Below are 24403 nucleotides of genomic sequence, written 5' to 3' on the forward strand. Positions count from 1 at the left end.
CCCCCCAGGGCTTATGGCAGCCCCTGGCACCCCTTTCCCTCCCAAACCTCGCCTCACCAACTCCCCAGCGCCTCCCCCTTCCCCCGCTCCCCCTCGCCCCTTTCCCGCTCCGTCGCTGCCGGCCCGTCCCTATCCGGGCTCCCCGCGCTGTTCCCGCCCCTGGCGCCTGCGCCCAGAGCCGCTTCCTGGTGTCGGCGGGGCCGGGCCGGTGCCGGGGCGATGGCGGGGCCGGGGCCGGTGCTGGCGGCGGCCGCGGGGCTGTGGGCGCGGGGGGCGGCGGGCGCCGAGGTGGCGGCGGCGCGTCCCGGGGCGCTGGAGGAGGAGATCGTGTCCGAGAAGGCGGCGGAGGAGAGTCACCGTCAGGACAGCGCCAACCTGCTCGTTTTCATCCTGCTGCTCACCCTCACCATCCTCACCATCTGGCTCTTCAAGCACCGCCGCGCTCGCTTCCTCCACGAGACCGGGCTGGCCATGATCTACGGTGAGCGGCGCCCGCCCCAGGCGGGCATCCCCGCCCCGCCGCCCCTTCCCCGGGAGAGCCGTGCGGGAGCTGCCCCGAGCGCCGGGAGCCCCATCCCGAGCAGTCCCGGCTCCGCGCTGGGCCGGCTGCGGGGCTGGCTGCTTGCCCGGTGCCCGCTCCCACTCCCGCGAGTGGGCACCAGCAGCGCATCGTTCTCCCGGTCAGTGCCTGGTGGTCCCTGGCCGAGGGGCTGCCACAGGGCTTGTTTGGTGGGCGAACGGGTGAGGGGGACACGACACATCCTCTCGTGGGTGCAGCTGGACGCTGCTGTGTCGCCGGGACAGCCCCGTCCTGCTGTGTCCCGTGCTGAGCCTTATCTGCGTGTTGCTGGAGGGAGGGTTGGTTGTTTTCCAAACCCTAGATATGGAGGCCTCTCGAGGGCAGAGTTACTCCCAAATCTCTGGCAGCGAGGAACTGGTTGGGTTTTTCCAGACGGCCTGATAGGGTGAAGCTGGCAGGGTCATGGGCTACCACGTCACCAAGCTCTGGCAGGTCCCACTTACCTGCTCCAGCATCGAGAGTGGGGATTTGGGGCAGCACAAACCTGTTGTTACACTGGCCAGGAGCCTTGCATCACAGGTTGGCTCTCAGCAACCTGGTCTAGTGTAAGGTGTCCCTGCCCATGGCAGGGCAGTTGGAACTGGATGATCATCAAGGTCCCCTTCCAACCCAGACCATTCTGTGATCCTGTGATCCCACATGCTGGGGCCAGAGTCTGTGCTTCCAATGTGTGTTTAGAGCTTCCAGATTTCCAGAAGCTGCCCAAGTAGAGTGGAGAGGCGATTTGGGGGATTTTCCCACCCTTTGCCAAGCTCAGGAGCCTGCAGAGCCAGCAGCCTCCACTCCTGCTGCCTGGGGACCTGTGTGTCCAAGCCCCTACCTTTGGAGTTCCTCCTCCCTGTGACAGGATCTCTCGGAGAGGAGCCCCATGTTTATTCCCATGGGAAATGGAGCAAGGCTGTGGGTCAGTGGAGTGGAGCTGTTGACATTTGGGTTCTAATGGTGGCATGTGATGTACTGAGGTGGCATGGCCTCGTGAAGTGGCCTGAACCAGGGTATGGAGGGGCCATATATGGCCCTCCCTGGGTTATCTGGCATGACTTTGAGTTCAACCAAAGTAGGACTGAGAGGTGTGCTGGGGAAGTGATTAATGTGGCCTTGGATCTGTATCTAGGGAAGATTTGTTGAATTTAGGATTGAGAAGGCATCTCCTGCTGCATGCTGTAGTTAGTGTCTGTCCTCTGGCCCTTGCTGGCTGGGGGTGATGTGTGACCACAGAGTCAGACGTGGCTGAATCTCCCACCCAGCAGAAAGCTTTGATCTGAAGGCTGTGACTTGACCTGTTTCGGCCACTGGCTTTTGTGATCCCAAGTTCCAGTTAATTGGAAGTGTCCTTCCAAATGAAGTGGTGGAGATGCTTTCATCAGTCCGCAGGCACGAAATATTTGTCTGCTTTTTCAGGGGTACAAAATACTGCTCTGCATTTTCAGATTCCTTCTAGCCACCGCTCAGGGGGATTCAGATGCTTCTGGCTTCCTGCCCAGGGTGGGGATGGTCACCTCCTGGGACAGGAGCTGTGCTGGGGGAAGACATGCTTCTAAGCATGGAAGGTCTTCTCTCTCCTGCTGGCCCAGAGCTCACGACATGTGACTTTCTATTCCTTTCATGCTTTCACACTTGGCCTTAACCTTGTTCTTCCTCTCCTGGACATTTCTTCCTCTTGATTATCCTCTCTCCCTGACCTGCCTGAGTGCTCACTTTATTCTCAGAGCACAACCTGGGTTGCTTCAGTCTCCTGCTGATCCATAAAATGCACCTTTTCTGTCTGCTCTTCTGCAGACTGTGCTTAGAGAATTGCTGGTGAAATCGGTAATGTCACCTGTCTGCTCAGGCAGAAAATCCCAAGTTTTCCTGGTATCAAGGCTTTTGGCATTTGCTTCTCAGGTAGTGGCAGATGCCATAGGAAAAGGGATGTGTAGTTCCCATGAAGTGGTGAGTGAGATGCTGTTGTTTTACGGTGCCAACTTAAAATCTTCAGGGAAGAAAGGAGGTGTCACTGTCCCTGGCTCCCTGCGATGCTTTTTGCCCCAAGGAAGTTCACTGAAAACGTGGAAGGGGCTGCAAAACAGACCCTGAAATCTGAACAAGAGAAGCAATTTGCGAAAGCTTGTCTTCTTCTGTTTAAAAAAAAACAATAACAACTAAGTCAAAACTTTCACATACATGTATTTTGGCAAAACACATCAGTTTCTTTATTGTCTTTGTTTTTATTAGAAGTTATAAGCTCTTGCTCCAGGTGCATTTCTATCATGCAAATCACACTGTCAGCTCAGAGCTGATGTCCAGCTGATGGACACCGGCTGGAGTAATTTCACAGGGACAGACAGTAGGTGCTTAGTAGCCCTTAAGCTTCATTTCAGTGTTTAAAATTAGGTTCCCACATCTGAGGTGCTCAGCATTTAGGATGATTAATTGAACAATTTTGTTTCAGTTTGTTTCAGTTCTTCTCAGAGTCTGATGGTGGATGTGCAGGAGCTTCTCTAGAAGTTTAGTTTCCTTGTACTTGTTCCCACTTGGCCCCTGTGTGTGCCTGAACTGCTTGCTGTCAGGATGTCTTCAGTTGTTACATTTTTCTTTCCTTTTGCTGTCCAGATTAATGCTCGCCTGGGGATCCTGTCTGCTTCCATTGTTGTTAAGTGCTGGGTTTGGTAATATATTAGTCTTCATTTAAATCATTACCTCGGAAATGTTCAACAGCACCTTAAAAAAAAGCCCATGGGCTTTTGTCCTTTTTAATGAAGTCAGGAGAAATGCAATGAAAATAATCTCTTGCACTTTGCATAAAAGAACTCAATTAATTTGCCGGCTTTGCCTTCAGCTTCCCAACTCCTTGCAGCTTTCAGCTGGCAGCTTCCTTGGTGTTGGGTTCCCTCTGCTCAGCTCAGCTCCCTCCCAGGGCTCAGTTTTATAAAGCTGGCAGCAGAAGCATGTCGATACTGGCTCACAGGTTGCTGCTGGGGCAGCCCTGTGAGTGCCAGGAGAGCCTGAACCATTTCCTAAGAGCCTGTCAGAACCAGGAGCACCTACAGGGTCCCCTGGGAGCCTGAGCTCAGGACTGGGCTTGGTGTCTGGAAAACCATGTCAGGTTTGTCCCAAGTGGCTCCTGTGAGCATCATAGGATAAGGAGGGTTGATCAGATCCACCATGGGGCAGGAGAGGCTGCAGTGCAGCCATTTAATGTTGGTGGAATAGTTGGTTTCCAGCAGCAGCAGAATGCTTTCCCTCCCTGCAGGCAACTCTGAAGGTGTCTCTGTGTAAGGGCCACTGGCAGGGTCACACTCAGTGCCCAGCAGCAATTTGTGTATTTGTGTATTTGCACGTGGGTGTCTTTCCCCACCTGGCAGCCTCCCAGGCAGGCTATTACTGTGCAAGACAAAAGGTCTGATTTTGGGACTCCTTGGTAGATATTGTAGGTTTATCTGTCCCTTTCCTCTTACCCCACTCCTGGCCAGAGTGGGAATTTGGCCTTGTCTGGAGCTTGGCTGGCACTCAGGGCCAGGAACAGCTGCCTGTGTCAGGAGATGGCAGAGGAGCAGGGGTGCTATCAGATGTAGCACTGCTTTGGGACAGGGATTATGAGTGAAGAGATGGGCGAGCCAGGATCCCTTCTGAATTCACAGCAGTGACTCCTGTCTGTCCCTCCTTCCTCCTGTGGTGCCTCTCATCTCACAGTGCTTAGCCCAAGTGTTAAAGGGGTTGCTGAGTGGGTTTCCTTCCATCTGAGCAAGGGCAGGCAGCTGCTGGTTTCTGATTCCTGCATGAACTTCTGAATTTTTTTTTTTAAGAAGAAACTTTTTAGAAGTCACTCCAAGTAGTTCTTGAGGGCTGCAAAGTGAGGTGTACCTTAATAGCCATAAGCAGATGTAAATAACCCTTTGAAACTCTTCTTATCCCAGTGAAAGGTTTTGGTTCCTGTGGTACCTCTAGGATCATCTTCTGGGTGAAAGGAAAATGGAGTGTTTTGTCCCACTGCTGTGGTGCCATGCAGCCACTGCCACATGCTCCTGTAAATACATGCTGTGGCATCATGATGTGCCTGACATACTTGTTTTCATTCTATACTTTTATTTCTGGAGCACTGGAAGGTCACAGGAGCAGAGGCTGGCAGACGAATAAGGTAAAGAATTACTTATGGTGTCCCCTCTAAGCGAGGGTGGTACAAAAGCAGCCCTCTGCCTCTCTGGGCTGTGACGTGCCCTGAACTCTCCTTGCTGGAGCTGAGGGTGCCTGGCTGTGCCCAGAGGGAACTGTTCTGAGCCTCTTGGGGTGAGTCAGGCAGGATAGAGCCCAGAGTGGTGAGCACTCTGATGCTGCATGGCTCAAAAACATCTGTAGCCTTTTAGCTCACCTGTGCTGTGAAGTGCTGCATGCAGGGTTTGGGTCTGTCCAGTCTCTGAGCTGAGCTGTCCTAGACCAGCAGTGGTGACTTTGTGTGCAGCCACCTCCTCTGCCTGTGCTCGTGGCCTGGGTGTGTGCTCTGGTGGCTCTGCTGAGATGGGAGGTGGGGGCTTTTCTTTTCACCATCAGGGAAAAATAGCAAATCTTGTTCTGGAAGAATTGTGTCCAAGGGAGGAGAAGTCAAGAAGTGGGTGGCAGATCAGGAGCTGGCTGCAGGAGATGCTGAATGAGCTGTGGCCCCACAGTGTCCTGCCCAGGCTCTGCTCCCCAGGAGGTGGTGGCACGGGAAGTGTTGGGTGTTCCTGTCAGCCGGGGTGGTGCCCTGCCTGTAGGAAGGCAGAGGCCAAGGCCTTAATTAAGGCAGCAATAAGGAACAAGAGCGTCCTGGGAGGCAAATGGAGAAGCCTTCAGAGCACTGCGGTCTGTGTTTAGTTCCCACGTGTCTGAAAGCTTTTCATAAATGTGTGGTTCAGAGATGGGGTTAAGATCCAGGATTTCTGTGGCAGCTTGGGGCCGCCTTAATCAAGGAGTTTCCAAACCCTTTTGTGCTGAAGGCTACGTGGAAAGGTGTCTTGTGGGACACCCCTCTTTCCCAGCCTGCAGATGTCAAAACACTCTGCCAGGAGAGCGCTCAACACACTTGAATCTGGATTTGAGACCTCAGACAGTCAAAGAAAAATGCCTTATAAATTGCTGACTTGCAAATTAACCCCAAAATGCCCCTACTTTGAAGCTGAACTGGAGGCAGAGCTGCCTCATGGGGCTGCCCTGGGGCTGCTGCTTGCGGTGCAGAGCTGAAGTTTGCAGGGACGAGGAGTAGATCTGGGTGGTCAGCCTGGAAACAGTTTTATATATTTATATGTTTATATTTCAAAATGTGGTTTTATGAAAACAGGGAGGGCTAGAAGGAGGCTGTATGGTGCTGCAGCACCTTAGGAAGGATGCTTGCCAGTCTCAGAGTGTACAGAGTGATTGCTGATTAAAGATCATCTTTAATCCCTGCCAAAATGAAGAGTTTACTGTGGTAGTGTCAGGTTCCAAGGTGCATGGGGCACAGTTTGGGCACATGTGAGCAGCACCTGGCCCAGCAGTGTGAGGTGCTCACCTTAAAAAACCCAGCATGCCCTCAATATTGGCTGTTTGTTGCCCTGGAGTGAGGGTCTGACTGATTTCTGGGTGGTTCAAATCCTTCAGGACTTGTCCATGGCTGTGTTAGGAACTCCCCATGGGCACGGAGCATTCTCCTGGCTCACGGGGGACGAGGATGGTTCAATTGACAGCGGGCAATTATTGGCTTGTGGTTATGCTCAGCAGCTGAGCAGGGGCTCAGGATCCTGGTGCTGCACCCATGCTTAGAGGGGTCATTCTGGGGGTTTGCTGGGGTTTATCTCACAGACCTGTGTCCCTCCCCAGGTGTCCTGGTCGGCGTGGTCCTGCGCTACGGCATCCATGTCCCCAGCGACGTCAACAACGTCACCCTGAGCTGCCAAGTGCAGACCAGCCCGGCCACGCTGCTGGTGAACGTCAGTGGGAAGTTCTATGAGTACACCCTGAAGGGGGAGATCAGCGCCCAGGAGCTCAACAACGTCCAGGATAATGAGATGCTGAGAAAGGTAAGGGAGGCAGTGACTGGAGAGGTGAGCAGTGTTTCCCACTCCCTCCATGGGGACAGGTCCTGGATCTGCTAAGTGTTTTCAATTTGGTTTTTAACTTGTGATTGTGATGAGCAGTAATTTATATGTTGAACACAATGTAATGAAACTATTTTTATCTCAATTTAAGCTGTTTAGGCTCTGGGATTTGTCTCCAGAAGATCCCAGACACATCCTCAGCATTGACCCAACACGATTCAGATGGTGGGGGGTACAGGGCTTCCTCCATGTATTACTTTCTTATTTGTGTTTGGTCTTGCAAAATTTTAACAAATAATTTTACTGTTGAGTTTTTTTTTTCTTTCTTAACAGGTGACTTTTGATCCTGAGGTATTCTTCAACATTTTGCTTCCTCCCATTATATTTTATGCAGGCTACAGCTTGAAAAGGGTACGTGCCTTTACAGTGCTGATGTTTTTAGTTCCTCTGCCTCCAGAGAATTTTTAATACTTGTGAGGGCTTTAATGCTTGCTCAGCAGGCCGAGGCTGCGGGGGTGGGTATGGTTTTACCCAGCAAATGTGGGATTGTGTGAAGCAGAGCTGAGAGTGCCCCTGTCATTCTTGTCTGCTCCTCAGTCCCAGGAAGGGTCAGCGACTTCAGCTGTTTCCAGCAGGGGTCTTTGGGGTCAGCCAGGCCATTTCAGCCATCCCAGCTTTCCAAGCACATGGGAGTGTGGGAAGGTTTTAGAAAGCAGCAGCAGCTCTGAAATGCTGACTTGGAAGGAGAGGAGAATGATGCAGTTTAGCTTGCGGGAGAAGGAAGGACGAATGCTGCTGGGTTAGGAAATCAGTTCCCAGGACTTATTAAACACCCAGGTATGAGAAAATGGTACATTCATGTTTATTAATGCTTCATTAGCTGCTGGTCTGGCACTGGACTATGCTGGGCACCCTGTGCCTGTCCAGCTCGTGGTGTCTGAGCTGAGTCCAAGTCGCTGTGGACACTGTGGGTGCCTGTGCAGGCTTGAAATAAATTGTTACCAAAATATAGTTCAATTTTTGGTTTTTTTCTCCTGCTAGAGGCACTTCTTCAGAAACTTGGGATCCATCCTGGCATATGCTTTCCTTGGCACTGCCATTTCCTGCCTCGTGATTGGGTGAGTAGATGGAGCTGGTCTGGTTCTTCCACAGGGGTTTGAGCTGTGCTTGGAAGAAGTGCTCTGAGCCTGGAGCTGAAGCTGCTAATCCCAGCCCTGAAAGGTCACACAGGCTCTGCTACTTCTGCTCAGCAGCAGCAAATAATACTATTTACTGTGCAAACTCCTGCTGCATGGACAAGGTGGTTGCTGTCTAATTGCAAAGTGCTCTCTCCAGCATCTGACCATCCCATGAGAATAGTTATTCATGACAAGGAAAGTTTCACGCTTCAGAGAGAATTGTCTTGATAAATCAGCAACTTCAGATTATTGAGAACATAAGCCCTCAAACCTGAGGCACAAGAGTAGAGGGCAGGATCATAAAGGTGTGTGTCTAGTGAGCACAGATGTGTTTAAATCGTTTATCCCTCAGTGCAGAGGCTGCTGGATGGTTCCCACTTTGGATAGTAGCACACAGGCTGACATAGGATGTTTTCCATGGAGTCCAGTGGATTCAAGCAAATTCAGCATCTGCATTATCTGCTCCTCACTGAAAATTTTGGCCATTTCAGAGTCAGTCCAAGGTGACTTCACTGAACTGTGTTAAGGTGCAGCAGTGCAAAGTGATAGTGCAACCCTGTAAGCCTGGCTGCCGCTTTTCTTTAGCCATGTTGTGCTCCTGGAGGAGTTCTGGTCCCAGTTCCCTGCTGGCACCATGTTTGTGCTCCAGTTCAGAGGGTGCTTTGGTGTGTATGGTCCAGCATTCACCTCCAAGATCATGGCCCTGGGGTTTCACCAGGCTCAGTGCGTCCTATCCAGTTCTCTGATGTTTTGGCATTTGGATAGCTTTAATCTGGTAAATTCAGGGAAACCAAGCCCATATGAATGTTGTTTTAATGCATTGCAGAGATGTGTAACTGCCTCTTTTGATCCCCAGCTCTGTCGTGTACGGCTGCGTGGCGCTGATGAAAGTCACTGGGCAGCTTGGGGGAGATTTCTACTTCACTGACTGCCTCCTCTTTGGGGCCATCGTGTCAGCCACTGACCCAGGTATGTTACATGCTTTCCCTACATTTTGGCCTGGTTTGAGTTGTGGGGCAGAGGGAAAGAAAGTCTGAAACCCCTGTGAGTTCCCTCCTGAATTTTGGAGCTTAATTATTTTGTGACATCCTTAGAGGTCAGATTTGTCTCTGTGCCTTTCAGTTTTCTTCAATTATGTGCTATACAGCTTCCAAACCTCTGCTTTCCTGAGTCCTTGTTTGCAGTGGAGTCCTAGGCAGCCTCTCTCTTGACTTTGCTGGGGTTTGGCATTGTGTCTCTGCCACCCTGTGCCAGCAGCTGTTGCAGAGCAAGATGTGCCATGTGGAGAGGGTCCAGTTGATAGTTTTAGTTAGTTTAGCTATTTTCTCCTGCTTCCAGTTCGGTTGGATCTCGGTAGGGGCTAATCTAATTGAAATTATATTAACGAGACACCTTAATGAGCACTTTTGAGGACAGTAGTGACACCTTGGTTTACTGATGCACTTTATAAATGAAAACTATGAAAAACTTGCCTTTCCCAACTAAATTGAACTCAGTTCATGACAGCTTGTATGTGGTAGCTGTTTACTTGCATGCTGTCACTTCATGTAAAAACACAGGGCCACAGAAAGGCCTCTCTTTGCTCCTGCCCTTTGCTGAGCAGGGCTGGAAATCTTCTAATGCTTAGAAATGCTGCAGATGAGCTGTCGGCGTTGTGTCCCTTCTTTGGGGTTGAAATAGCAACAAGAAGATTTCACAGGTAGAAATGGAGCATTTAGCTGTGCATAAATGGGTTAAAGCCAGTGTGCCCTGAGTGCTGTTTGAAAAGATTCACAGAAGTTGGCTGGAATTGGCTCAGCACTCAGCCTGAGCTGTGCCTGACGCACCACGTGTTACATCTTGCTTGCTTTGGGTGTTGTGATGTTTCTGTGAGGCTGATATTCAAAAACTGCTGCTTTCCATTATCTTCTTGGAGCTTCTGGATCATGGAAGAGCTTGAGGGAACTCTGATCTCTGCCATGTGGCCGTAAATCACAGAAACCCCTACATGGGTTTTGAGCTCATGCCTGGCTATTTCTAGTCAGGTCTGTAACATTGTGTGTCTGTGCTGGCACTTAGAATGTGTTGAATCCAAGGATTTCTGTCAAAGTATCAGGAATGGAAAGAAAAAGGCAGTCATCATCCTGGACAAGCCTGATCCTTCTAGCTTTCTGCAGGTGGAGGAAGGCTCTCCCCGATGCTCAGAGGTAGCGGCATCCCTACGTCTGGGTGGCTCATGCCAGCCTGGTTCTGTGCCCCAGCCCATGAGCTCAGACCCTGGGAAACTCAGAGAAGAGTTTGTTTATTTCTGCTTGCAAAAGATTCAATAGGCCAAGATGTGTTTTAGTAAAAGGAGGAGAGAAATGATGAATCAAATCCAAATCTGAAAGAGCAGAAGGACAACTATCAGAGAGAGCACGGGGGGCAGCTGGCACCATCACAGCAGTGGCACAGATGTGCAGGAAGGCAGCTTTCTAAAAAGGATGTTTAGTCTTTGATTACATCAAAATAACAGCACCTTTTTTGAATGTCTCTCTATTTTTCTATTTGTCAGTGACTGTCCTTGCCATATTCCATGAACTCCAGGTCGATGTTGAGCTGTATGCCCTTCTCTTTGGCGAAAGCGTCCTCAATGATGCCGTTGCCATAGTGCTGTCTTCGTAAGTGTCTTCTGTTTTTATTTAGAATTGTTATATGTGTTACATGTCAGGAGTTGGGGGGAACCACTTGGCCTTGCCCCTGTGAGATAGGAACATAGGTGTTTGCAAGAGCATCTTAAGTGTCCCAAAGAGCTGTGGTGACATTCTGATGCATGTCCCCATTGCTTACCACTGCTTGGGATTACAGATTACCCTTACAACTTCCCCCTGCATGATGGATGGTTTTGTTTTGCTTTTGTGGTCAGTCGACCCATCCAGAGGGAAGTTTTTATATCCCTCTGAAACAGGAAAAGCACCATGTCTGCTTTTCAGCCACAAGATCTCACTGAAACCCCTTGCTGATGGCTTTGCTGCTACCTGCATTGCTTCCCACCCACAAATCCCTGCTTTTGTTTGGGTGGAAATAGCTGGTGAAGCAGCTGTTTCCTTTCTCTCCCCTCTTTAAGGAGTTAATGTTCTTACAGCTGGAGTTAATGCCCTTGACTGAACACATGGGAAACTTGCTGCCTTTCTAAAGAATGTTTTATACTCTTTAATATTTTATGTCCTTTGCATGCAGGACATATTTTATCTGCGTTTTCACTGTGTTGTCATCATGGGAATTTGTTCAGTAATATATAATACCTGCAATGGTGACAGCTTAACATATAGCTAAGACTAATGGAGAAAATATTTCTGGAATACTTGTCACTCCAGCGTGCCGGTTGTGTGGGTTTCACTGGAGGCAGCAAGTAACACACTGTGAGCTGTGTGTTGTATTTACTGAATTGAGTGTTTCTGTTGAGGTTTCTGGAACTCTTTGTATTGCTCACTCTGGCTTTTTTGCTGGATGTGCCACTGCTGGTGTGAGAGGAAACGCTGTGCAGCCAGATTGTGTTTCAGAAGTGATCATGAGTGAGGAGGGGATGGGGTCTTCCAGCCTGTGCTGGTAGGTTCTGGGTGGGAGTGGGTGGATTCAGCTTCAGAGTAATGGAATTTGTGGTGGATCTCGGCACGTGTGGGTGACGGCAGTGATTTGCCTCTTGCTCTGCTTCAGTGCCAGCTCTGTAGCTGTTGCTCTGATTTCCTGCTTCCCTCTCTTCACAAGCTGAGCTCACTCCACCCCCTCCCCAAAACAGGATAATTTGCACCAAGCAGCAGCTCTGAGTTCACTCAGAAGTTATTTTATTTTGCCTCAGCAGTGTGGGCAGGGGAGGATGTGGAGCTGGGCTCTTCAGTGGCTTTTGCCCAGTCTGGGTGCCCCAAGGCTCCTCTCCTGTCTGTTTTCAGCCCTGAGCAAATGTCTGTTCCCGTGCTTAAGGAGCAGGATCTGTGCCTTTCTGTTCCTGTCTTGGTCTGGCATGGCTTGGCAGCAGGAACTTGTTGCAGGATGAAGAGGAATTGAACCCAGAACCGAAAACTGGTGGGCAGTGAAGTGCCAGAGCTGCAGTTTGGGAGCTGAGGGGTAAATGCAGCTGCAGGATCTCTACCTGCTTCTTCCAAAGGGAGGATTCACAGGGATTAAACACCATGAGAAGCCCCATGAACAGCAACAGGGGAAATAAAGGGCAGCTGGCAATAATGTCTTATTGGTAATGCAAAAATCAAAACCAGAAGGAGAACTGTGAGAGGTTAAAATGCAAAACCAACATTCAAAGAGTTGGTTATGGAGGGGAAGTGAAACCAGTCTGGATTCAAAAAAAGAATGAAACCTGAAAACCCAGAATAAGAGCATGTTGGTGAATGAGAAGCATAAGATGGAATTGATGAAAGGAATTAAATTATGGAGAAATCTGCAGCTTGCAGTGTAAAAGGCAATGCAGAAAAATGAGCTGTATTAAAAGAAGGGAAGTTTAGCAAGAGAAATTACCTGCAATGTGTTGGAAAGGGGAGGTTTTTCATTTGTGTTGCAGAAAAACGTTGGTGTATAGTAAGGGGAGAAATCTGCAAGATGTGTGTGCAAGGCAGTCTAAGTGTCTGTTCTCAGCAGATTAAACAGCAAATGTTTAAAGTTCACATCCAGGAGTTTTAACAGAGTGAGCCAAGGGATTGCTAACTAGGAAGTTAATGTTTTTGATAAGTTTACATCAAGGAAAGTGATGTAAGGAGTTGATAAATGGGATTTAGGAGCCAGATGAGGCCACCCCTGTATGTCAGCCTTTCCAGGTAGAGCAATGGAATGACTAATGCGAGGCTCAGCTCATCAGGAGTTAGGAGGGAGCAGACTGAGAGATGGGATCAGCACTGCAGACCTGTTTGCCATCTCACCACAAAGGTCTGTTGAGGTCTGGTGGATGCAGAGAATGGTGTTGCTGCTGTGCATGGCGCAGTCTGCCGTGGCTGCCCTGCGGTATTGCACTTTGGAGCTCAGCATGTTAAATGTGGCGGAACGGGAGCAGTTACAGCTCTCCAGGGGATGTTCACATCAGCCGCCTCGGTGGAGAAATGGAGGTTTCCTGCTTGAATGCTTTGTGGTCCCACGGCACCTGGCATTACAGAGAGCTGGTGCCAACCCCCCCCAGATACCACCATAAATACCACACGTCACACGAGGCACGAGCTTTGGCCCCTGCTCTCTGGTGTCCAGGATTAACTGCACATCCAGGCATGGGTGGGGTGGCTGATCCCAAACTCCCCAGGACAGGGGGGGTGTGCAGCCACTGCCGCTGTGATCCCAGGGGATTGCAGTGTGTTGTATCTCCGTGGTTCCTCAGGCTCGGTGTTTGCAGCAGTTGTAGCACTTTGCAAGGCTCGTGTAGCACTGTGAGGTGCCTCTCCCCCCAGACTAAGCAGTTTTGTTCTTGTGCTCTCTGTCCTCTTCCAGCTCAATAGTTGCGTATCAGCCAGCGGGTGACAACAGCCACACGTTTGATGTCACAGCGATGTTCAAGTCCATCGGGATCTTCCTGGGGATATTCAGTGGATCTTTTGCAATGGGAGCAGCTACTGGAGTTGTGACAGCTTTAATATCCTTTTCACTGTTTGTTTTTTTTCCCAAGTGTTTGCATAACAGCTTGTTTATTTTTTGCTGCATTGCATTTCACCCAGATGTTAAATTTTTTTTCCCTAAATTAACCAAGGACAGTGCCATAGCCTTTTTAGGGGCAGACTGAGCCAATTCCAGCCAACTTCTGTGAATCTTTTCAAACAGCTGTGATACACAATAGGATTTGATACACTGTTAGGCTGCAGTGTCTCTCCAAATTGTCCTTAACCATCTGCAACGTCACCAAGTTCACCAAACTTCGGGAGTTCCCGTTGCTGGAGACCGGCTTGTTCTTCTTGATGTCCTGGAGCACGTTCCTGCTGGCTGAAGCGTGTGGCTTTACAGGCAAGCCCCAGCACAGCCCTGCCTCTGGCATGGAGCTCTGCAGGGATGATGGGACCACTGAGTTTTGCTTCTCTCAGTATCGACTGTAGCCGGGGCTTTCCCTCTGCTCGCAGAAGTTTAATGATTGTGGGTTCTGGGGTTACTGCATTAAATTCCCTACAGGCCTGGGGTGCAGCTCAACTCCCTTTTCCTGACCAGGAGTCTAATGTGATGCTCTGCTCCCCAGGTGTGGTGGCTGTGCTCTTCTGTGGGATCACACAGGCCCATTATACCTATAACAACTTATCTACAGAGTCCCAACACAGAACTAAGCAGGTGAGAACTCCTCAGACTCCTTCAGCCTCTCTGAATTTCAAATTCAATATTTTTTCCCTTCCCTCTAGCCAGAATTAGGTGCATCTGTCTTCTTACAGCTGCATTTCACTAGGGTTGCTTCTGCAGAAGTATTTATTGCATGATGGATGGGCTAACATGCTTTTCTTGTTAAATCTATATTATGTCTAATGACTTGTAATTTCTTTTTCTCTTTCAGTTGTTTGAGCTTCTGAATTTCTTGGCAGAAAACTTCATCTTCTCCTACATGGGACTTGCATTGTTCACCTTCCAGAACCATGTCTTTAACCCTACCTTTGTGGTGGGGGCCTTTGTATCCTTTGGAGCCCAATTTATAAAACAGAAAGAAAGGGAGAGGTGCCTCATTCCTAATTTGTGTTTTTCATTCAAATGAGTGGGTTTGTTTTTTTTTCAATCAGTCTAGCTTTATTTTTAAAAGGGGATTTCTGCCATGTAGTGGTGCCTTTGCTGGTTATTTTAAGAAGACAGAGATTCTTTCTCCAGCTTTTCTGTTTTTGTTTTTTTTTTCCCTGTCTTCTCTCCTCTTGTGGGCATCCAAATCAGCTGCTGCAGGGACTCATCATTCAATGTGACCGTGATGCCAATGCCAGGCCTTGTCATGTGGCACCAGGAGGGGCTTTGCGAAGGGGGGCTGCCTGGTTTAGCCATTTATTTCCTCTTTTCTCTGCTAGTGCACTTGGTTAACCCTGATAAAAAGCCTTTTTTTGGTCAAACAGCACAGTTACAGCTACAGTAGATGCCTCTGAATGATGTCATGAGAAAGGATTTCCTGTTCTGCAGGCTGATGCTAACAGGAACAAGGGCCCTGGTATGTCTCAGAAAAACAAGAATTTTGAAGGAATTTTTTTCATGCCACAGGGAAGCCAGTTAAAGGTGCAGGATTATTTTCACCCTTTGCCAGCACTGATGGAAGTTTATACCATTAAACAAAATGTTTTTGCCAGTGCTGGTCTGTGGGTTTGCAGCAGGCTCGGCTGAATTTCCCTGCTCAGCTTTTGTGGGGTCGCAGTGGGGCAGAAGGGGTGAAGAGCACAGAAATGCCATTTGGGCTGTTATATTGGAATTCTGTGCTGTGCCTCTTCAGTGGGAACTGGCTAACTCACTGATGAAATAGCTCATTCATGAGCGAGATCATGAAATACGTCTCTTATGCAAATTGTGATGTTCAGGAAAGAACATAAAAGCTAGAAGCATTTTCCATATTATTCAAGGCTGTGCTGAATACTGGCTCCAAGATTATTTTTGCCATCTGGGTGCTGGTATTAAAAGACACAGCTTCAAAGATAAAAAGCAATATGAAGGGGCTGGTGATTCTTGTATCTCGCAGGCTATGAAAACAGAAAGAGTATTGGATTTTTTTTTCCTTCTCAACGGCTGCTGCTTTCATTTTGCTGAATAATCTTTGGGAATGGGACTTGGCTTAAAGCTTCAAACCCAGCTGTGAAGTGTGGTATGCTGGAGAATGTCAGAGGGGTTGTCATAGCTGTGATAACTTGAGCTTCACAGAAGACAAATAATTCTTGGGGTGCAAAATGGACCTGGCAGCGGAGAGCACATTGTGGGAAATGGTGGTTTTTCTCTCCTCTCACTTGTCTAACGTGTCCTTTCATCATTACCCTTGTTTATTTGTGCTTGTCTCTCTGTGATATGCAGTGTGTGCTGTTTCAGCGAGGCAGTAGCCTGCTCTTCCCACGGTGCTGTAGCACTCAGAGCTGGGTTATTTTCTTTGCAGCCAGAGCACCGGCGTTTCTGCAGCTCCCGGTTTCATTTGGGCAGTAGAAACTGGCTCTGTTTGCAGGTGGGATGTGATGGGAGACACAGGAAGAGCAATTTCCTTAACATGTGCAAATACAGCTTGCTATCTTCCTAGGAAGAGCTGCCAATATCTACCCATTGTCATTTTTACTGAATTTGGGGAGAAGAAATAAAATTGGAACGAATTTGCAGCACATGATGATGTTTGCTGGTATGTTACTGCATCCTTCCTCTGACCATGTGGCCTATTCACACTTCCTTGCTCCTTAGAACTTGGAAATATTTCTTATTCAGCTCTAAATCCCTTATGGGCAATGTCTGCAGGGGAGGCTGGGTGGGAAGGGACTCAGTGGTTTGGGATGTAGGAATGAGCTCCTCCTGTCCTGCTTCAAGCACACAACATGGGGCAGGAGGAGAAGACAAAGAAACAAAAAGAAAAAAATTTTGTCTCTTTCTGGGCTCAGAAAGAGACAAAATCATCACTGCTCTCCCCTGGGGGGGATGTCCCAGCAGAGGGGCAGCAGGATGTAAACCCAGGTGGGAAGCTGGCCATGCTGGGGGCTGACCCAGCTCCTCTGCTCTCCCTTCCCGCTGCAGGGCTGCGTGGGGCCATGGCCTTCGCCCTGGCCATCCGTGACACGGCCACGTACGCGCGGCAGATGATGTTCAGCACCACCCTGCTCATCGTCTTCTTCACCGTGTGGGTGTTCGGCGGGGGCACCACGGCCATGCTGTCCTGCCTCAACATCCGGTCAGTGCGGGGCTCCCCTGGCTCGGCTGGGCTCCCCCTCGGGCTGCTCTCAGCTCAGGCTGCTGGGCTTCCAGAGAGCAGATCCCGTCCTCGCCCCGGATCCCAGCCCCAGCGCTGCGTGTGACACTGTTCTCTCCTCACAGGGTCGGCGTGGACGCGGATCAGGAGAACGTGGTGAGTGTCCTCTGCAGAGGAATCTGCGCTGCATCCTCAGGGCAGGGGTTACATCCTGACCCTGTGAATGCCTGTCTGTGCTCTGCTTCCTTCCAGCTGCAGGAGATTTTTGCTCCCCCTGTGAAAGAGTTTGCAGTCAGTGGGAGTCACAGCTTTTCTGTGCTCTCTGGTTTTTGTGAGCCTTGTTTTGACTCAGCTGGAAAGAAAGGCACAGAAGCAATGCTGGACTGTTTAGTCAGTCCATGTTTCTGCTGCAATAGATTCAGTCTCTCCCTTGCTGGGTTTGAAATAAATCCCTAAGTGAGCATGACATGGAGGCTCTGCCTCATCCCAGTGTCCAGGGCAGTACAGAAACACCATTTATGGACTCATTTTATGTAGCATCTTCTGTCCCACTTTTCCCCATGGGTACCCTCAACCCTTACTACATCTTTTCCTGAGTGTAGTTATGTGACAGCCCCAGAAACACTGACCACACTGAGATCCATGCTGCAGCCCTACAGCCCTGGGAGTTTTCCTGCCTGGTAGTTCCAGCTGTCTCATTCACATGTCTGCAGCCTGGTTGTGCTGTGGCTTTCCTTGGTTTCAGTGTGGATTCTGCACCTTGGAGATTCATTTTATTCAGAGCCATTTATTGGGCTGTTCACCTCCTGTAGAGAAAGCATCAAATGCGACAGCCAGCCCAGGGCCATAAATCTGTGAGCCAGATTTCTATGAAATATGTAATTGTACTCATAGTCCCCTCCAAACAGTTTCATATTTTTTTCTCTGACAAAAACGAAGCCTGGAGTTCCCAGAATACACAATTATTTGCATGCAGCAGTGTCAGGCGAGATCTGATGGAGGTTGGACCTGTCAGTGACTATTAAACGTGATGTCTGGGTGCAGCTGCTGGCTCTGAGGCACTTTGAACCTTGGGGCCAGACACTGGAAGGCTCTATCAGCAAAATGATCACTCTGTGCTTTGATACCATCTCCCTGAAGCAGTTGAACGCTGCCAAATGCATCCTGTTGTGGTGTGAACATCCTTATACACACTGCAACCCAAAGGCTTCTGAAGAGGCAGTGGGAAAGTCTGTGTCTCTTTGTGTTCCCTGGGGATGATCCAGTGTTCCATGGGGTCTCCTGACTCTGATCCAGGTCATGGCATGTTGTCCTGCCCCTCTTTACTGTTTTGCTGTCCCACAGGGTGTCCCGGAGAGTGAGAGGAGGAGCACGAAGGCCGAAAGTGCTTGGCTTTTCCGCATATGGTACAACTTCGACCACAAGTATCCTTGGGTGGCAGTCGGTGTGTGCTGTGTCAGATCCCACTGCCCAGACACCTCTCACTGGGACCATGACTTGCTCCCTGCTTAGCAGAGGAGCCAGTGTTTGTTTTCCCATGACATTGCTGTGCTTTGGTTTGCATCTACTTGAGCCTGTGCCTGTGAGAAATGACAATTTTCACCCTCTGTCTGTGAGAATGCAGCAGCAGTTCTGTTCAAAGCTGGGCTCTCCAAGATTGGAGTCCTGGGGGTCCTTAGTCCCAGGGGCTGGTGGGCAGAAAGGGATGGGGGTTTTTTTACTTGCAGTCTCTCTTGGTAGATCTGTGCCTCTCCTCCCTTCCAGGTGCTGTGCTGTGAATCAGTGGTGGGGCAATGTTAGACTGAGGAGCACAGGGTGATGGGACAAGTGATGCTGCTGAGCATCTTACCAGGACTGTCCTGCTGTGTTTGGTTGCATTCTTGTTGCACACCATGACAGCTTCTGCGCTTCCATACATTCGTGTTTCTTTTCTTTCTGTGATTTCCTCGCAGTGCAGAGTCCTTCAGTGCTGCCCTCCCAGCCCTTGACTTGCCTACATGGTCCCGTTCCTCTATTTTCCTTAACCCTCTCTGTAGCTATCTGAAGCCTCTCCTGACACACAGTGGTCCCCCACTGACCACCACACTCCCAGGGTGCTGTGGGCCTGTTGCCCGGTGCCTGACGAGCCCACAGGCATACGAGGTGAGTCCTTTAGTGTCCTTTCTGTCACAGTGTTGTGGGTTTGATCTGTTTGTTTCTCTTTTGGATGCTGCTCTACAGCGTCAAGCTGGGAGCATGAGGGAAGTCAGATATTGGGGCTGATGGATGAGTTAATTCCCATGAGCATTTTGATTTTCCAGCCTGCTGTTAGGTCATGAAGGGGTTTGTGGTGTATTCATGGTGGGTCCTCAGTGACTGGCTCAATGAAGTTGTCACAGGTGTCCTTCCCCAGGCCCAGCTGGGAGGACACACAATTCCCTATCCCCTGCTTGCTTCCAGCCTTACAGCTGAGCCATTCCTGCAGCCCTTTCAGCTGCATCACTCACTACCAGAAAGGTAGCCAGCATTGCCACGCCCAGGGGCCCCTTGCAGTGGCAGCTGTCCATGCCAGGAGTCTTCTTGCCCTGTGTGCACAGTGTCAGCATCAGGTTCCCTGACAAGCCAGCAATGGCTGTGGTGGGTCAGCAGTGCAATTCCTGTGCTCATGAGTATTTGGTCTGGTCAAAGCCACTCAATGCTGCATTCCCTGTGTACCTGGCTATGGCACCAGAAGGAAGTGAGCTGGGAGAGCTTCAGGAATGCCCTTTTAGGCAGTCTGCAGAGAAGCTCTGCGCAGTGTGAGTCACCTGGGCTCTGAGATGTGTGTGTGCCACGTCTGGGTCTGGTCACGGTGCAGGAGAGCCTGTGACTCGGTGCCTCTGTCTCAGCTCAGTCACCATCACTGTGCGATTGTAAACAGCCATTCTGGAAGAGTTTAACAGCACTTTCCTCCTGGTTGTCCCTCAGAATCAAGAGCAGCTGAAGGACGACGACTCTGACCTCATTCTGAACGACGGGGACATCAGCCTGACGTACGGGGACTCCACGGTGAACACCGACTCGGTGGCGTCCAGCGGCACGTCCCGGCGGTTCGTGGGGAACAGCTCGGAGGATGCCCTGGACCGGGAGCTGGCTTTTGGGGACCATGAACTCGTGATCCGGGGAACGCGCCTGGTCCTGCCCATGGATGATTCGGAGCCCCCGTCAAACGTCCTGGATAACGCGAGACACGGTCCAGCATAAGGTTGCTCGGTTTAATTGACAGTAATATTTGCATATATGATCAAGAAGTATGTACTACCTAAAGTCTAATGCATGTCTCAAAATGTCTAAGCTGTATAAATATTATTTATATGGTGTCAAAAGAATATAAATATTCTCTGCCAAGCACTTGTAAAGAACAAGCTGCAAATTTAAGTTAAAAACTGTGTTGACTGCACTATGTAGGGTGGAACTGTTTTAGCGTAAGAGTCTTTTGCACACAGTGAGCTTTGTTAATGTGTGATTTGATGAAGGGTTTAGTTCCCAGCGGGTGAGTAAAGGAGCTGTGACTCCCTGTTCATCCTTTGAACCTGGGAGAGGAGGGTAGGGAGTTGCTGGTGAGCAGTGGAAATTCCTTTCTAGTCTAATGAGGATTGTTGAGTTTCTTTTGGTCTCTGATCTTTGGATAGTCATGTTTGAAATATCAGCAAAAAATCTGCCCACAGACCCTCTCGCCAGGCAGTGGATGGTGATAAACTTGTTTCACTGTGGGAACCCGGAGACTTTTTTGCTTTTTAGTGACCTTCTGCCCAAGCCCTGCTTTAGTGGGCTCATGGCAGACCCCAGCCAAAGCTGACGGCAGAGGCTGTGGATGTCCGGCTGCGTGGATGGGAGCAGGAGAGAGGGATGGTTGGTGTCTGTAGTTGTGTTCAGGAGAAGGAGGCGATCCCACAGAAACTACACCAGGCATGCACAGATTTTAGGTCTGAGTCCATCTTTCAGCTGTGACTCAAGCAGCTTTCTAGAACCAGCCATCAAATCCTCTTTTGGCAACTAAATCTCACCTTTGGGAAGCGGCCGTGTCTTTGCACGGGCGAATCCCTGTCCTGCAGTCGCAGATGTAGCCAAGGTGTGCAGAGCTGCTGCTGCAGCTGCACACGGGGCTGTGGAGCCCAGCCAACCTCAAACTCGAGCTTTAGGGCTGCAGATCCACACGGTACCTCCGGAGCTCTCCAGAGGCATCCAGCTGGTACTGAAGGGGAGCCGTCCGTCCGTCCGTCCTCCCACAGAGTCGGAAACCATTGCACTTTGTTTGGTCACTCCTTAGCATGCTGTGTGTCTGCAGTCCCCACCCGACCTTTCTTGTGTCTCTTATCATTTAATGAGAAATGTTTGCGAGTTGATTTTTGGTTTTAATTTACGTGTTTATTTTTCAAGGAAGAGCACAGAACAATTTGTGATTTCACACTAGTGTTAAAGGATTTATTCTGTAGTTATGGGAATGGCTAAAGGTGCAGTGAAACTGTTAACCCTGACATCTTTTTTTCTCCTGGAAAGGGGGAATAGTGGAAATTTACTGTATGTAATTTTACTGTCTATTTTATCTACAGTTTTGGTATACAAACCTTTCAGGGTTACTGGTACACTACAGGCCCATTCTGGAGTTAACCCTCTCCAGAGGGCTTAAACAGAGGTATTTAAAATGAAAATACATGAAAGAGAGGCAGGTGAGTCTGAGCACTCACGGCTCCCATTAGCTGTCTTTGGAACAAACTCTGTGTCTCTCAGGATCTGTCCCTGGGACCTCAGAGCAGTGTCCCCACAGCTGTTTTCCCCAGCACCACCTGAGAGTTGGAGGAGACAGAAAATACTGAAGTTTCAAGTGTGTATGTATAGTTGGGAAAATAAATCTACACATTTTTTGGGTTTTTTTTCTTCATTTTCTCAGGTCTAAGTAACATTGCCTTAAATTTATGGATGTGAAACAATAATTATTTTGGCAGTTTATCCCCAAGAAAATGCTTTCTTTTAACTTCTGAACAAAATGTTTAAGTGTTGCCATAGGACTTCCCTAGAAGGGGGGTAATGCTCTGTTTATATTTGGGTATATTTGGGGCATCTTCCTTGCACCTGTAAATGGCATCCCGCTGTTAACAAAGCTGTTGGATTAGCACTGGCCTTTGTTTCCTACTATGCAGGAATTCCATAAAGTGAGTGTGCATTTTATATGATGTCTGTAACTTAACTTCATGTGTTTAAAAAAACAAAAAAAGCAGAAAAAAAAAAAAAGTAGGAACCTGTTGATTTTAGGTTTACTGCATCACTTCTTCATCCTGTTTTTCGTTTGTTCTGCCTTTTTGAGGAGGTATGATAAATAACTGCCTCTTGTTTTTTCCTGTATAGCCTGACTATGAATTGAATTTACAGAGTTGGTGCAGCTGGATGTGCAGGACAGTTCTGCTGCCTCAGGGCTCCCTCACAGGCATTCCCAGCTGAGGTACAAATTTGCTTCGAGATGGCCACCAGTTGATGTTTTTCCATGGCTGTGGTAGCATTCCTCTCTTCCTCTGACCCTTTGACTTCAGTAATTTATCTACTCACTGCAAACTTGCCAACACATTGTCCATAAGCCTCAACATTTGACACCAATAACAGTTCAATTAATACATGAAAGGAGAAAAAGTTTACCAGTGATGATTTTATGGGTTACCTTATGATTCATTTTGAATAGCCTTAATCAATAAATGAGTCTAAGCTTAAATTCATGGGATTCATCCTCAGCTGATTAATTTCTGTGCTGGGCTGCAGCAGAGCACGCAGGAATGCCTGGTGTGCAGAGGCAGAGCCCTGACGCTTTGTGCTGCAGATGGAGTTAAGGGTACCTTGGAGAATCAGGGCCTGACACCTTTGCCAAATAGATAAGACAGCCCTGAGGAGGCAGTTTACAGCCCCCATGAAGATTTAGAGAAGGTGCCCTTCTTCTGTAAATTGAATTTTCATGGTTTTTGCACATGAAAAAGCATTGTAGGTAAAGTTATGATTTGTACTGGTACTGTCGATTTGTGTGGTAATGGCATTAACCCCGTAGCTATGGTGTTTGTGCAGCTGATCTGTGATAGCTGATGATCACTATTGGACCTTCTGTTTACACTGACTAAATCCTTTACTGTTGCGTTGTACTGTGAAAGAAGGATTATGGGCCTATAAAAGATTATTATTTTTTTTTTGGAATTGTGTGTACCGTTTCATTAATTCACACAGAAATAAATCTGTAGCAAAGTGACGACGTGCCACGTGGCCTTCTGAGAGCAGTTTGTTCACGGCCTTTGGCAGCAGCCATGGCTGCTGGACCCCGAGGATGGGAGGGCAGCTGGGTTGGGGTGCACGCTCTGCCTTCAGCCCAGCCCCTGGGACACGCCTTCCTTGCAGGAACAGCGCTGGGAGCAGAGCCACGCTGGTTTCCAAAAGCTCCTCCAGGAGCTGGGATAGTGCTGCTCACTCCCAGCCCTGGGGCAGTGAGTGGTCCTGCATAGAGACATCACCGTGGGGTGTTTGCAAAATCAAGGTTCCTGAGCTTTCCCAGGCTTTTATATCCCCTGGGACTGTTGAATTTGCACTTGGGCTCCTGGCTGGTGATTCTGCCCTCTGACTCCCACCACACCATTTTTTTTGGGGGGCCAAGTGCTGAAAAGACAAGTTGTTCAAATGCTTTACAATCCTTCAGTACATAGGGCGCCTCAGCAACTTCAGGAATCTCTTTCTGAGGGCTTTGGTTCCCAAAGGACAACTTTCATCCCTTGGATGGTGTAAAAGCACATTGTTACAGCTCTGCCTGGCTGCAGGAGGGTAATCCTGATACCTGTTTTACACTCTTATCTCCCACCCACAGCAGCAGGCAGCCAAGCTGGTGTCTGTGCTGCTTTCCAAAGGGACTGGGGTCTTTGTGTGGGGTGGTGAATCCTGAGCTGGCCTGCTGGGCTGTCCCAAAACTGAGGCTGCAGCTCACAAAAACTGAGCAAGGGGGGCTTGCCTGGCTGATCATGGGTGGCCTGTGCTACTGGAAGTCACAGCAATGGGACAGGAGACAAAGGTGTTCTATTATTTTCTTGCTATGAAATGATGTTAGTTCTGCTGTACTCTCCCACCTCAACATCCTGACAGTCGGAATAAACACCACTAATCCTACTGGATATGTGCTGTCCAGCCCAGCTTGGGTTGGACTCGGGCACGTAACTAAAACAAACAAAGACATCATTTAGCAATTGAATAAATGCCTTTTGTCAGCCCTTCACCTTCCCAAACCCTCAGAAGAAGTGCAGCAGACCCCTTCAAATGTATTTCCTTGAAACAAGGTATGATTCAGGCCCCTCACCATTGGTGAGCGGTATCCCCAGCACCCAAAATGTAGCTGGGATCCCCTGGTCCATATCCACCCTCCCCAGCACAGGAAACTGCAGCTGGACATCCACTGGGATGGGCTCGCTGGGCCAGGAGCTGGCATCTCCTATCAGCCATGCACACATATTTTGGATGGGTGCTGTTCAGAGGCACAGCAAGCAGGGACGAGGCAGTTCCCTGCATGGTTTGGGGAAGGGGATTTCCCCTGCAGGCAGGTGCACACAGCTGTCATTTGCTGATTAGTCCCTGTTTCATTAGTTCTGTTCAGTTTGAGCTGATGAGGGGCAGCTCTCAGTCAGTACCATCTGTCCACCTTCATGTGGGGATCAGTGAAGCGCTGGGAAAGGGGCCAGCACTGGGTATCTACAGCCTCAAAAAAATCACAGGGCTGTTTTTTAGAGCAATCCTGTGTCGCTGTGCCCAAAGCCAC

The 24403-nt window shown here is 49.3% G+C and overlaps 1 protein-coding gene across 1 annotated transcript; it reads left to right on the top strand.

Moving 5' to 3' along the window:
• Positions 1-193: 193 nt before the first annotated feature.
• Positions 194-22867, top strand: SLC9A6 (solute carrier family 9 member A6). Its single transcript, XM_058847907.1, has 16 exons — positions 194-481; positions 6392-6591; positions 6943-7020; positions 7651-7727; positions 8644-8756; positions 10321-10426; positions 13230-13371; positions 13631-13736; positions 13963-14051; positions 14269-14382; positions 15945-16056; positions 16443-16596; positions 16740-16770; positions 17959-18038; positions 18651-18756; positions 19561-22867. Exons 1-16 carry the CDS (start codon positions 220-222, stop codon positions 19834-19836), a joined length of 2046 nt encoding a protein of 681 aa, XP_058703890.1. The 5' UTR covers positions 194-219; the 3' UTR covers positions 19837-22867.
• Positions 22868-24403: the final 1536 nt, after the last annotated feature.

The sequence above is a fragment of the Poecile atricapillus genome, chromosome 12 (genome assembly GCF_030490865.1).
Source record: "Poecile atricapillus isolate bPoeAtr1 chromosome 12, bPoeAtr1.hap1, whole genome shotgun sequence".
Taxonomy (NCBI): Eukaryota; Metazoa; Chordata; class Aves; order Passeriformes; family Paridae; genus Poecile; species Poecile atricapillus.